This window comes from Leopardus geoffroyi, chromosome A3 (assembly GCF_018350155.1).
Source record: "Leopardus geoffroyi isolate Oge1 chromosome A3, O.geoffroyi_Oge1_pat1.0, whole genome shotgun sequence".
NCBI lineage: Eukaryota > Metazoa > Chordata > Mammalia > Carnivora > Felidae > Leopardus > Leopardus geoffroyi.
In genome coordinates this window covers 110,124,576-110,139,646 of record NC_059336.1, presented here as the reverse complement: position 1 = coordinate 110,139,646, position 15,071 = coordinate 110,124,576, and the positions used below count along the sequence as shown (strand labels likewise).

The 15,071-nt window shown below is 37.8% G+C and overlaps 1 protein-coding gene across 2 annotated transcripts in view; it reads right to left on the bottom strand.

Moving 5' to 3' along the window:
* PRKD3 (protein kinase D3) overlaps nucleotides 1–15,071 on the bottom strand; it is an 89,406-nt gene that overhangs the window by 29,578 nt on the left and 44,757 nt on the right. For both annotated transcript variants that reach the window (XM_045447126.1, XM_045447128.1), the window contains exons 6-8: nucleotides 10,232–10,424; nucleotides 4,251–4,328; nucleotides 283–466 (exon numbers count right to left, since the gene is read on the bottom strand). In XM_045447126.1, the coding sequence (XP_045303082.1) occupies nucleotides 283–466; nucleotides 4,251–4,328; nucleotides 10,232–10,424 (455 nt within the window). The remainder of the gene's footprint in view (nucleotides 1–282; nucleotides 467–4,250; nucleotides 4,329–10,231; nucleotides 10,425–15,071) is intronic.

The window sequence follows — 15,071 nt, the reverse complement described above, 5'->3', positions numbered from 1 at the left end:
GCGGCTCTTCCACGGCCAGATATAATATCTAGACTACATTTAAATAAAGCATTTTTCTCTTTAACAAGGATTCTCATACTTTCCCATCTTGAGTAGATGGCAAGAGTGTGTAATTTATTTCAGAAATACTGTGGTGCATGTAAAGGAAGTAGCAATACTTTAACTGGATTGTAAATTACATTCTAGGTTCCATTGAAAGAAATGTGGCTTTTTCTTTCTTAATGAAGCACCTGGACTAATCCTGCATTTGGAAGTAGCTTGCAATACACACACGTGCATTACCTGATGGTTTTCACAGCTTCCTCATCTCTTTCCACATCAAGATCAGACGGATCCAAGAAGAACATTTTATCTTCTGGAGGAGATGGTTCTTCAATGTCATCCAAGCCCCGGCTACCATCACTGTTCATGTCACTACTGTCAATATCCATTGGTATATCTGTATCTGTTCCCAGACTGGAAGGTTCTGGCAAAGTTTTAAATGAATTCAGAGTTTCATATTAATGGAAGAGCAATACATGTAAATAGAAAAAGTATATTAAATGTGAAAAAAAAAGGTTTTAAAACTCTTAATGAAAATAGGAAAATATCTTTATGCATAAAGAGGTATTTAATTAAGGAAGATATAAAATGCACACACCCTAAGGCAGAAAATTAATTTGCTTAAACAGAACTTAGAGGCGCCTGGGCGGCTCAGTCAGTTGAGCGTCTGACTTCGGCTCAGGTCATGATCTCATGACTCGTGAGTTCGAGCCCCGCATCAGGCTCTGTGCTGACAGCTCAGAGCCTGGAGCTTGCTTCAGATTCTGTGTCTCCCTCTCTCTCTCTGCTCCTACTCCGCTTGCTCTGTCTCTCTCTCTCTCAAAAATAAATAAAAACATTAAAAAAATTTTTTTTAATAATTAGAACTTAAATTTCTGTATGACAAAAGATATTAGAAGCAAAGCAAAAAATTAGCCACCACTATTGTATGTTGGGTTAACTGGTCCAGGGCAATTTGTTGGGGAAAGATAAATAGTCTGTTCCAAAAATGGTGCTGGGAGAACTGGATTATCTACATGCAAAAAGGTGAAACTGGACCTCTTTTGTAAACCAAATACAAAAATTAACTTAAAGTGGATCACAGATCTAAATGTAAGAGTTAAATCTATAAAACTCTTAGAAGAAAACATAGGAGTAAATCTTTGTGACCTTGGGTTATGCAAAGCCTTCCAGATAGAATACCAAAAATATAAGTGACAGAAGAAAAATTAAAGTGGACTTGATTATAATTAAAAACTTTTGTGCTTCAAATGATACCTCAAAAAAGCAAAAAGTCTGCCCAACAGAAGGGAAAAAAGTATTTACATATCATATATCAAATAAGGGACTTGTATCTCAAATGTTTAAAGAACTCTTAAGACTCGATAATAAAAAATTAAATAACCAGTTGAATGGGCAAAGGACCAGAGTAATAGATATTTCCCAAAACAGATGTAAAAATGACCAACAGGTATGTGAAAAGATGTGCATATCAATTAGCCATCCACGAATGCAAATCAAAACCACAAGGAAGTATTACTTCATACTCAGTAGGATGGCAACAATCCAAATGACAGATAATAACAAGTGGTGGTGAGCTTTCAGAAAAACTAGAATCCTCATACACTGCTGGTAAAGTGAGTGTAAAATAGTGCAGCTGCTTTGGAAAACAGTTTGGCAGTCCTCAAAATTTTAAAACACGGAGTTACCACATGACTCAACAATTCCACAACTAGGTATCTACCCAAGTGAAATGAAAACATATGTCCACAGAAATTGTACTCAAAATGTTCATAGCAGCATTATTCGTAATAGCCCCAAAGTGGATACAGCTCAAATGTCCATCAACTGGCTGGTGAACAGATACATAAAATGTGGTATCTTCATGCAGAGGAATGCTATTCATCAACAAAGCAGAACGAGTACTGATACATGTTACAACATGGAGGAACCCTGAACACATTAAGCTAGGTCCAAGAAACCAGTCACAAAAGACTACATATTATGATTTCATCTGTACGAAAAGCTTAGAATAGACAAACCCACAGCAGTAGAAAGCTGATTAGTGGTTGCCATGGGCTAGTGGGGAAGAGCGACGAGTGACTCCTAATGTGTATGGAGTTTCTTTTCAGGGTAATGAAAAATGTCCTAACACTGGACTGCACTGATAGATGCCTAACTTTGTGAATAAACTAAATGTGCCAAGTATGCAAAGTTTCTCAATAACACTGCTTAAAAAAAAATGATAATCCAGAACTCAGAGAAGGTATTTACATCAAGTATAACTGACAAAGAACTATTAGGTAGAATTATCAACAACTCCCTGCAAATCAATAATAAACAGAACAGATAATTTATAGGGGGGAAAAAAAAACCCTTAAGAACCAGTAACCATTTCAAAGATGTTCAAACTACTTAGTATACATTAAAACCAATATAAATAGTATTTCATATCCATCTGTCAAACAGTAGTAAAGTACAAAAATACATGAACCATAAATCTGGAGGAAACTTTAGCCTATAGCAAAGCTGCATTAATTCAGAGTAACCCAAATGAGAAAACCAATCATGATCTGTCAATGGTGTTAAACAGCAACCATAAAAAAACATGCCACAGGGGCGCCTGCATGGCCCAGTCAGTTGAGCGACCGACTCTTGGTTTTGGCTCAAGTCATAATCTCATAGTTTGTGAGTTTGAGCCCAAAGTTGGGCTCTGCACTGACAGCGTAGAGCCAGGTTGTGATTCTCTATCTCCCTCTCTCTCTGCCCCCCACCCTCGCACTGTCTCTCTCAAAATAAATAAACTTAAAAAAAAATGCCTGGGGCACCTGGGTGGTGCAGTCGGTTGGGCGTCCGACTTCAGCCAGGTCACGATCTCGCGGTCCGTGAGTTCGAGCCCCGCGTCGGGCTCTGGGCTGATGGCTCAGAGCCTGGAGCCTGTTTCCGATTCTGTGTCTCCCTCTCTCTCTGCCCCTCCCCCGTTCATGCTCTGTCTCTCTCTGTCCCAAAAATAAATAAACGTTGAAAAAAAATTAAAAAAAAAAAAAATGCCATTGGGGCGCCTGGCTGGCTCACTCGGTTGAGCGTCCGACTTCGGCTCAGGTCACGATCTCGCGGTACGTGAGTTCGAGCCCCACATCGGGCTCTGTGCTGACTGCTCAGAGCCTGGAGCCTGTTTCAGATTCTGTGTCTCCCTCTTTCTCTGACCCTCCCCCGTTCATGCTCTGTCTCTGTCTCAAAAATAAATAAACGTTAAAAAAAAAATGCCATAAAAGAAAACATTAAAATCTTAAGAAATTCAATTTCCATTCCTTATACTTTTCATCCTACAGAACTACTTACATTTAATTTTTACCAGTCCTGTAAATGTTAAATAAAAATTATGCTTGGATGATGGGTATTGAGGAGGGCACCTTTTGGGATGAGCACTGGTGTTGTATGGAAACCAATTTGACAATAAACTTCATATATTGAAAAATATATATATATATTACAGGCAAACAATAAAAAAAAATTATGCTTGGAATCATTATTCCTTCCCTCTAAAAACATAATCACTATATAATCTTGAAAAAAGAAAAGAAAAAGGCATATGAGGGAATATGTTTAGCAAATGATTATTTGATGGAGAAAGAGACAGTGAGGCAGCACAATGTGTTCTAATGACTATGGACTAAGAAGCCAGATCATAGGGGTTCAAATCCCAACTCTATAAACTGGTGGCTATATTTCTTGGGCAAGTTATTCAATGTCTTTGTGCCCAAGCTTACTCATCTGTAAATACTTAACTCAAAGGGCTGTTCTTAGGTTTAAATATCAATGTATGTAAAGAGTATAGAACTGTGCCTGGCACACAGAAGCAGTCAGTAAGTATTAGAACTATGAACACCTCTAGGGACAACAGCAGGGTGTAAAAAGAAGTATTTTATGTCTAAGGATGGAAGAAAACATGCAACACCACTGGCAACATTAGACTACAAATGGTAGGTGGCTATAGGAAAAATGGGAAGGCATAAATAAGATAAAATACAATACAATACAATACAATACAATAAGTGTACCTTTACTGATTATCTGTATTGTCCTTGATTATTAAATTTAGAAAGCCAAAGTTTAAGAAACAAAGTAAACAAAATAAAACATGCAAATATAACCTTATACAAAGATAATACACAAAAGAACTGTGACCTTTTCTGATCGTTTAGGCAAATTAAGAAAAAGAATTTTACCTCCATTGAAAGTGACTTCTCCAAGACAGTCTCTTGGTACTTTTGATGCACAGCGTTTATGGCAGTTGAATTTACAATCTGAAATAAAATATTTGGTTTATTAATGTATGTAAAAAGTCAGGCAGTATCAGATATGCTTAGAGACTTTTTAAAGTTTTCCTTTACTAAGAACTCAGGTCTTGGAATAAAGGTCTGGTTTCAAATTCTGATGCCACCTCTTAATAGGTATTCAACTCCTCAGGGTTCCATTTCTTTTTTTTTTAATTTATTTTTTTTAAGTTTTAATGTAAACTCCAGCTGGTTAACATGATGAAATATTAGTTTCAGGTATGTAATATAGTGATTCAACACTTCCATATATCACCCAGTGCTCATCACAATGCACTCCTTAATCCCTATAACCTTTCTAACACTTCCCCTACCAACCTCCCCTCTGGTAACCATCAGTTAAGATGTTTAACTCTATAGCTAAGAGTCTGTTTCTTGGTTTGTTTCTATTTTTCCCCTTTACTCGTTTGTTTTGTTTTTTAAATTCCACATGAGTGAAATCATATGGTATTTGTCTTTCTCTGACTTATTTTGCTTAGCATAATTCTCTCTAGCCCCATCTACCAAGTGGCAAGATTTCATTCTTTCTTATGGCTGATTAATATTCCACTGTATATATATGCCGCATCTTCTTTATCCATTCATCAATCTGTTGATAATGGCTGTTTCCATAATTTAAATATTGTAGACAATGCTATTATAAACATAAGAGTGCATGTTACCTCTCTGAATTAGTGCTTTTGTACTCTGTGGGTAAATACTTCTGGTGGGATTGCTGATAGGGTAGTTCTATTTTTAACTTTGTTTTTTTTAAGTCTATTTATTTTTGAGAGAGAAAGAGAGCATGAGTGGGAAAGGGGCAGAGAGAGGAAGAGAGAGAATCCCAAGCAAACTCCAACACTGTCAGCACAGAGCCCAACATGGGACTCAATCTCACAGTTTGTAGGATCATGACCTGAGCTGAAATCAAAAGTTGGACGCTTAACCGACTGAGCCACCCAGGTGCCCCTATTTTTAACTTTCTGAGGTATTTCCATACTGTTCTCCAGAGAGGCTGTACCAGTTTGTATTCCCACCAAAAGTGCAAAAGCGTACCCCTTTCACCACATCCTGACGAAAACTTGTTTCTTGTGTTGTTGATTTTAGCCATTCTGACAGGTGTGAGGTGATATATCACTGTAGTTTTGATTTGTGTTTCCCCGATGATAAGTGATGTTGAGCATCTTTTCATGTGCCTATTGGCCATCTGTATGTCTTCTTTGGAAAAATGTCTATTCATGTCTTCTGCCCATTTCTAATTGGCTTACTCATTTTTTGGCTGTTAAGTTGTATAAGTTTTTTATGTATTTTGGGTACTGACCCTTTATGGGATAGGTCATTTTTAAATATCTTCTCCCATTCCATAGGTTGCTGCCTTTTAGTTTTGATGATTGTTTCCTTTGCTGTGCAGCAGCTTTTTATTTTGATGTGGTCCCAACAGTTTATTTTTGCTTCTGTTTCCCTTGGGTCAGGAGACCTATCTAGAAAAAAGTTGCTATGGCTCATATCAGAGAAATTATTGCTGTGCTTTCTTCAAGGGCTTTTATGATTTCAGTTCTCACACTTAGGTCTTTAATCCACTTTCAGTTTATTTTTGTGTATGGTAAAAGACAGTGGTCCAGTTTCATTCTTTTGCATGTTGCTGTCCAGTTTTCCCAACACCATTTGTTAAAAAGATTGTCTTTTTCCCACTGGATATTCTTTCCTACTTTGTCCAAGATTAACTGACCATACAGTTGTGGGTTCATTTCAGGGTTTTCCATTCTATTCCACTGATCTATGACCACTAATTGGCAGGAGAAAAAAATGGCACCAGCTCCTTTGTTCCCAGAAAGGGCTCTTTGTGAACTCTGCTTCTCAGGGGCATGCTCCAAGAAGAGCAAATAATCTCCTCACTGTGTGCCCCAGGCATTCTTCAGATTGTTGCTTCCACACTGTCTGCCCCCAGGTTGTTTGCCTGTCTTGTCTCTGAAGGCAGCCCCAATACCTCTAGACTCCCAGAGTCCAGTCTGCTGATGCTTAAAACTTCAGGCTTTAATCTCTGTTGACTGCAAGAACTCAAGTAATTCAGCCCCTCTTGCTTTCCAAGCCAACGGATGAGGAAACATTCTCCTTGTGCATTCCTTTGTGCATTCTCTCTCATCCTTCTCATGACCATGGCTCCCTCTCCTCCACAGCAGCCAAGATCCATTTCTTCCCTAAACCACATCCCACACTTCCATCCCTCTTCATTGTGGCTTCTTTTCTACCTTTAGTTGTAGAGTTTGTTCTGCCAGTCTTCAGGTAGATTTCTGGGACATTTAGGATGCTTTGATAATTATCTAGTTGTATCTGTGGGATGAGCGAACCTAGGTTCCTCCTACTTTGCTGCCATCTTCCCCAATTCTTCTAGGGCTCAGTTTCTTTATCTGTAAAATGAAGCTAATACTATTCATATAACCATTTCCAAAATGTTGCTGGCAGCTCCATTAACTCATACTCATCTTTCCATGTTCCCCTTGACAGTTTCTCAAGCTGACTACTTTCCAATATATGTCAAGCACTTACTTTCAGTTCCTAATTATTAGGACCTGGTGCATATGCAGAAGAGAGACTGAGATTCTACAAGCTTTTATTAGGAATTAGTAAGGGCTTTCCTATACAGCCTTGTAAGGAAAGGCATGAGCTTCTCATGCACAACGTCTCCCACCTTTATATATAGTTCTCTTCAGCCTGCAAGAACATCAGAGTTGATAGCACTGCAGATGAATGTCAGGTACAAGCTATTCAATACTACAAGTAACTAAGTGGTTCTCAAACTCTGGTTCCCAGACCAGCAGAATCAGCATTACAAAGAACTTGTTAGAAATGCAAATTCCTGGGCGCCACTCCAAACTTATTACATCAGCAGCTCTGGGAGTGGGGCTGAGAAATGTGTTTTAAAAGTGTTTTTTAGGTGATACCAAAACTGAGACCCTCTGCTATTACTACTGTCTACTACGCCCTTCCACCTTGGAATTCCATCTTCCAGCAATATCCGGAAGAAAATAATTTCAAGTCCTGACTTAGAATGATTTTGTAGCCCTTGTGATTCAAGAAAGTTCTGGGTATCACACCAATGGCATAAGGTAAAGGTTATTATAAGAAAAACTCCCATGATTAATAATTTGGTGGGTGACCCAACTTGTATTAAATAACACTGTCTTTTTAAATGAAAGGCCCTAGGGGCACCTGGGTGGCGCAGTCGGTTAAGCGTCCGACTTCAGCCAGGTCACGATCTCGCGGTCCGTGAGTTCGAGCCCCGCGTCAGGCTCTGGGCTGATGGCTCAGAGCCTGGAGCCTGTTTCGATTCTGTGTCTCCCTCTCTCTCTGCCCCTCCCCCGTTCATGCTCTGTCTCTTTCTGTCCCAAAAATAAAAATAAACGTTGAAAAAAAAAATTTTTTTTAAATGAAAGGCCCTAGAAAAATTCATATATGATATTAATATTAACATCTTCCATTTATCTTAAGTAATTGATTTGCTTTTTATCTCATGAGGTATGCAAACTGTAACAATAACAAGATTTCCATTTTCGCTTTGAAAATGTAGAGCCAAATTTGTGGCCTGTCGGCAGCAAGTAGGTAGGTTCTAACGGCAGGCATTTTTATTTCTCTGTACTCTCACTCATGTTCTTATTAACTTGTTCATATTTTCTTATATTTTATATATGCTTTCAAGCTGTCTTGAAGTTTTAATATTACAAAGTAGAAAATAAGCAGCTGATGGGGCACGTGGGTGGCTCAGTCAGTTAAGTGTCCAACTTCAGCTCAGGTCATGATCACACAGTTTGTGGGTTTAAGCCCCTACATCGGGCTTTGCACTGGCAGTACGGAGCCTGCTTGGGATTCTCTCTCTGCCCCTTCCACGCTCTCTCTCTCTCTCTCTCTAAATAAATAAATAAACTTAAAAAAATTTTTTTTAAACAAAAAAGCAGGTGATTGAATCAGTAGCTGCTCTTGGAACTGTGTATCTTCTCAAATGATCCAGCGTAACTGTTTTAACTAAATTACTGTTTTCTTTCTTAGCTTCACAAGTGAATGAAAATGACTGTTTTACTTTTTAATATCCTAATTCATATCTTAAAAATATAGAAATCACTGAGGTGCCTGGGTGGTCAGTCAGTTAACAGTTTGACTTTGGCTCAGGTTCATGAGTTCAAGTTCCACATTGGGCTCTGTGTGGACAGCTCAGAGCCTGGAACCTGCTTCGGATTCTGTGTCTCCCTCTCTCTCTGCCCCTCCACTGCTCACACTCCGTTCTTCTCAAAATTAAATAAATATTAAAAAAACTAAAAAAACAAAAAAGAAGTCACTGAAATAAGTGATTGTTTCTGACTGATCATTAAAATAGCTTAGTTATACAGAAATATATATATTTCTGAACCAATACATGCTACTTTCTGAACCAATACAAGCATGAAACATTTTTTTAGAGCTAAGAAATTAAATCAATAAACCAGTGGCAGAGTTAACTGGTTTTATTTCAAAATTCATCAATCTACATATTTATGTTAGGTCCTCTACAAACTATCGTACTGCTCTGCATATGGTTTTAGAATGTTTCTGTTCTGTTCAGCAGAGCAGCACTACTTACAACCTTTTCTAAGATTATCTGTTGGCTAGAATTTGTACATCTGTTATTAATGTTCTTTCCCAAAACATTCCTTAGTGGCTGCTTGCCAATATACTTTAGTGTTGATATTTTAAAGTATTAATTTATATATTAACTCATATTTAAAAGTAAGCTGTTGAAATAAAATTTCAACATTTAATTATGCCTGCCTGATAGTTATTAACTACCTGGCAACAAACGCACAACCTGTCCTCTATCTGATGTTCTCCCGTGTTGCCATATATTGCCAAGAAGAGTTTTCTCATATACTTAAGTCAAATTTATGTACAATTATTTTATTCTGTATTGTAAATAGGATTTATTGTTGCAAAGACTTCAATTCTAATGTTTTATTTATATAAAACTAGATAATTCAATTCCACATCACTTCTATTATATAAAAAGTATGTTACCAAGAACCGTTAAAATAATCACATAAAAATAAGTACATAAAATTACAGACAGGCTACTTACACCCCATCCTGGCTCAATAATTAATAACACATTTTAAACTGTTTTGGTTTTCACTATATTGTTCAGGAGTGTTGTGAAGAAGATATGAAACAAAAGTTAAAATCATCTTTAAAAACATAAAAAATAACACAACTGTAGGAAAAAATATTCCATTATTCTATTAAAAGCCTGGTTCAATGAGAGATGTTTTTAGAATACGATGATAGTGTTCTGGGTTAGTACCCGAATATGGATAATCCCTATCACATTTCCAGTGGCTTCTACTTATATTCTTCCTATTTCAGTATAATTAGTCTCTGGAATAACAGTTTTGGTACAGCTTTCCTAGCTACATAATTATAAATAAAAACAAGAAAACTCTTGTAATATATGTATGTGTGTGTGTGTGTGTGTGTGTGTGTGTGTGTGTGTGTGAATGTTTAAGGGAAAGAGGAAAGCATTATTTTATATTTTGGGTAGCATTCAGCTCTGGAATCAGAAAGACTTAAGCTCAAATATCTGCTCACCTGCTTACTAACTGCCCCATACTGCTAGGTGTAGAGCAGCCATACCTTACAGATCCAAATTCTAGCTTTTCTGTATTGTAGTTCCTGGTACATAGTACATATACTACAGAGAGCAATAGTTGTTGATAAATATGAATGTGTGTGTATGCATGCATTTTTTTCTTTTTTTAAATTAAAACTATGAAACCAATTTCTTTGCCTATGCTTCTGAAATATAAATATTTTGAAACAAATTTCCTAACAAAAACCTATGAATTTTATTTAAGAAGAACATCCAATCCTACCTTTACACTGCATTCCTTGGCGAAAGAGGCCTTTCAGTAACCGCTTGCAGTACTGACATATTGTGGGGCGGGTGTAAGAGTGAACAGCAAATGTGTGTGGAACTTTTACTCTGCACATTACCATCTTTTCCATCCAGATTGGGCGACCACTCCAAGAAGGAATTCTCTTACTTGGTTCTTGGTGAACATGTGACTAAAACATAAGTAATTTCCATAAGTATTAAGTATATTAAAAACAAAGTATTAAGAGCAGGACTTGAGATCAAAGTCATTTATTTTGAACACTAAAGCCAAAAATCTAAAAATGTGCATCTCAGCAGTTTCCTCTGGAAGCTTAACTTACCATCACTTGAATGTGAACAGTGCAGATTTTTTTGCTATTATTTATACCAAAAAAAAATTTTTTTTTATCCTCACATATGTATATTCATTGATGAACTATTTGCCAGACATATATAGCGTTTTACAAATAAAAAACAAAAGCCTTAAAATGAATTTATGACATGTTTAAATCCCTTGAAAAACCTAACCAAGAAATGAATCATAATCATGAACCTTTCTGAATAATAAATTCAGAAAGTTTATTGTTGTTCATGTTGAATTATTGAACATGATGTCTAAAAATATTTTGAAATAAGTCTTGGTTTTTCAAATGTATTTTTACAAATACTAAAATATGTTTGTTAAAAACTTAAGTCTAGGGGCGCCTGGGTGGCTTGGTCGGTTAAGCGTCCGACTTCGGCTCAGGTCATGATTTCAAGGTCCGTGAGTTCGAGCCCCGCGTTAGGCTCTGTGCTGACAGCTCAGAGCCTGGAGCCTGTTTCGGATTCTGTGTCTCCCTCTCTCTCTGCCCCTCCCCTGTTCATGCTCTCTCTCTGTCTCAAAAATAAACGTTAAAAAAAAAAAATTAAAAAAAAACACAAAACTTAAGTCTAATGATGATGACATAAAAAATGGCAGATACAAAATTAGCTAAAACTTTACCCCTCAGTACTGATGCTTTGGGAAGTCCCTTGATATTTTAAGTATTTGCTAGTTATTTGGGCTTTACTCCCCCAGAGGAGCAAAGAGGAAAATTAAAGATGTTGATTAAAAATTTTTGTGTAACCTGAGAGATAACTAGATTTTTCTAACTATGATACTTTCTATACGTACAAAGAAAATAATCAAGTTAAATTATAGGCCAGTTCAATATGGCTCATCCCATTCATTCGGCATTCACTGATTATTATACTACAGCCCAGACCCTCTGCTGTGTATTGCAGAAACAAAAATGAATACAGTATAGTCCACATTCTCAAGCACAAAACACCTATCATCTAGACATATTCTAGATTTTGTTGTAGCTGCTTGTATCTTCACTGCCAGAACTGAAGTCCTGAGACCTTTCATGCGCCTTCCATAACTTGTAATATCTAACTCAGAGAAGTTGAGTCAACCCATAAAAGCAAAAGAAGCCAGAAGAAACCTAGAGACAGAGAACTGTATGAAATAAATGAAGGGAGGAAGAAAAAAAAAAAAAAGACTGTTTGGAAGAAAGCAGGAAGAAGGTTAAGAAGCAACAGAAAAGGACATACAAATGGAAAAGAACATTATAAAAAGAACACAAATGGTCTCTGATGGATAGTTTTTCACTACTATGTAGCCACAAATGTCCCAAAGCATATTAGGAAGCAGTTTAAGAAAAGTTACAAAAACAATGTTAAAACCCAAACCAAACTTGCTTCAGCTCTCAGGATCTCCCGCTCTAGCCTGGCTCTTTTCTTCCACCGTGACGCTGGGTACTGAGCACCGCAGCGATCCTGCAAAGCTAGTAATGGAAGCCAGCGGGAACGAGAAACAGATGTTGTAGGCTTTTGTTCACCCCTGGCTCCCTATTCTAGTGGTGATTCAACACTCTGCTCCTCTTGCTCCTGCTTCTACCACTTTCGGTTTGTCTCAAGTTTAAAGCACACAAGATGGAAGAAGATCGATTTTGCCAGCCATCATCAAATATGTAGGACACCCCTGTAAGGAAGAACTGTCATAACAAATCCCTTCATATGCCAGTGGCCGGCGAGTGACTGACTGCCTTTGGTCAGGCCCTCCTGGGACTGGGTATTAGGGACATGGTACAAAGCATGTGTGCAAGGAGCTACTCAGCAGACTGGGCTACAGCAGCCACCTAATTTTTCATGTTTAGTACAAAGCTACTTAAATATGAAAAAACAGGCTCAAAGGGATTAATATTACTTAAATGCAAGCATTACAATCAAGACTTAGCCCTAGGTCTTCTGTCTGTGGGTTTTTTTGGTGGTTTTTGTTTTTTTTTTGTTTTTTTGTTTTTTTTTTTTGAGAGAGAACATGTACATGATAGGGAGACAGAGAGAGAGAAAGAATGAATTTCAAGTAGGCTCCATGCACGGCATGGAGCCTGACACGAGACTTGATCTTATGACTGTGAGATCATGATGTAAACCAAAATCAAAAGTTGGACGCTTAACTGCCCGCACCCCCTGCCACCTAGGCAGGCGTCCCTACCAGGTCTTCTCCATGAAAGTCCAGCCCCATCTTTTTCCCATGTCAAACACACCTGAGCATAGGCTACAATCTCATCAGGGACCATGGTTTACCACTCTCTTGAGTGAGGAAGGCAGGAAAGGTATGGAAGACTGAATCAGAATTTGGAGGAAGGAGGATACTGGTAAAATTACCTGTGGAACATTTGGTGAAAATGGGACCACTAAGACTAGAGTAACTAGAGTGAAAGTTCTTCTCTTACCTTGATTTAATGACCCCTCTTTACAAACTACTAAAATTCTTACTTCTTTATTAATGAGAAGCCAGAAATTCTCTAAAAGTAATCCGATTATTTCCATGGCATGGGTTTCAACTAATGTCTAAAGTGAACATTTGCCTACAAAAACTTTATAACATGTTGCCAACTCTCAATCAGATGTAATAATAAAAGCAATAAAAGCATTCAAAGGGGGGAAATTCCCTAATTAGACATATTTGACTTTGGAATATTATGCAGTAAAAAAATGCCTCCATTTTTATGCATACGCTTAGTTCCAACAGTTTCTGCCTTGATTCTGTCCTGTCCTGGCCCCTCAGGCCTCTGCCCAAATGTACTGCAAGGAATATTCCTCCTTCTCATCTCCAAAGAGCCATCATTCAAGTCTGGTCTCTCTAGTCTTAGTGGTCCTGTTGTAACCAAATTCAGTGGCCATCTTCTAGTCCCAAAGACTAGCTTCTGCTCCTCTGTCTCTTTACTCACTTCCCTTACAACGACTTCAGGCACTGCAACAGAAACTGCCTTCTTACATGTAAACAATGACAACCCCAGAGTCAGATTCAGAAGTTTCTATTCCCGCCTGGCCTTTTTTCCAACTTATCTCAGTGGTCAGTGAAGTTTAGTATCTCGACTACTCAGAAACTTTTCTTCCTCACATCTTATCTAAGAAATCAGGATGAGAGCTGCTATGCCTTCCAGGACTGTGGTGAGGATTACATGAGAAAAGATGAGTAAAGCATCCATCATGAAGCCTGGCACGTGGAACTTAGGAGGCTCTCACCGGGCAGCCATTTGGAGTCAGCTCTTCTCTAACCTTTGTTCAGATTCAAGGCTGCACTCATCTCCTCATTGGTATCTCCTATATTCCTTTAGTGTGTCCTCTTTTCCCACGCTTCCCTCTGATTTTCCTCCATGAGCTCTTCTCTTACTGTACCTTTTTCCTTTTTGAGACTGCATGCGTGGACTGATAGAAGCAGCCTTTTTTCACACATTCCACTCTACAATTTCTACTCATTCTACAATACTCTGCACGATCTAACCAATTCAAACATGTCACTCTACTTCATACACTTCCCTAAGGAATTTTCATCTTCAGGATAAAACAGAAACTAATGAATTAAATTTAACCTGATTCATCTGCTCTGTCCTGCCTATTTCCTAATCTAGTACTCCTCATCTAGGGGGAGCTGGCATCCCAGCATCAGTTGTGGGGCTCTTAAAACAACACGCCTCTATCCTACAGACTCCATTGCGACCTAAGTTTCCTGTGTAGTTCATGTATAAAATACACTCACTTTTCAATCACCAGTCTCTTCCCAAGCTCTTGTATATGTTTCTAATAACTCTTTGCTCTCAGTTCTTATGCCACAGCACTCTTTTTTTCTAAGTTAAACATCTCACATTAGTGCTAAGCAACAGGGAAATATGGAATTTTTGTGAAAGAACTTCAGAAGCTTTTATTCTAAAGTGCCTCAGTATAGCAAAATCTTGTGACCAGGATATCAAGCCAATAGCCCAAAGGCTTGGTTTTGCCATTAATTTATGGAAGACCAAAGGGGTTACAGAAACAACTAAATGATAAGATTGCAATCTATGGATGGAGGTCACTTTAAGTACTATCAAAAGAACAAGGGAGATATTTCTTTCTCTCTTGATCTACTATTTTACTCTTCACGGGTACAATATATTAGGAAAAATCCCTGATCGAAAAATAATTAAATCTGGATTTAATTCTAATGTTGCTTACGAATTTGCTCGGTGACTTGAGTCAAGTTACTACTTAACCATTATAAGTCTCAACTATCTCATTATGTACAGATCTACTAAAATATCTCACTGGAATATTGTGATAATCACTGGGTTCATTCATTCACTCATTCTTACATCACTGAATATAACATATTCAGTGAGTATAACATATACAGAGTATAACATATTGTGCTGGGCACAGTAGGGCACACAAAAGACCATGAGCATTGTCTTCTCTAAACAGATCATGAATTCCTTGAGGACACCATGATGTTAAGGTAGAATGATATACACACCATTAGACAGGTCTGAAAA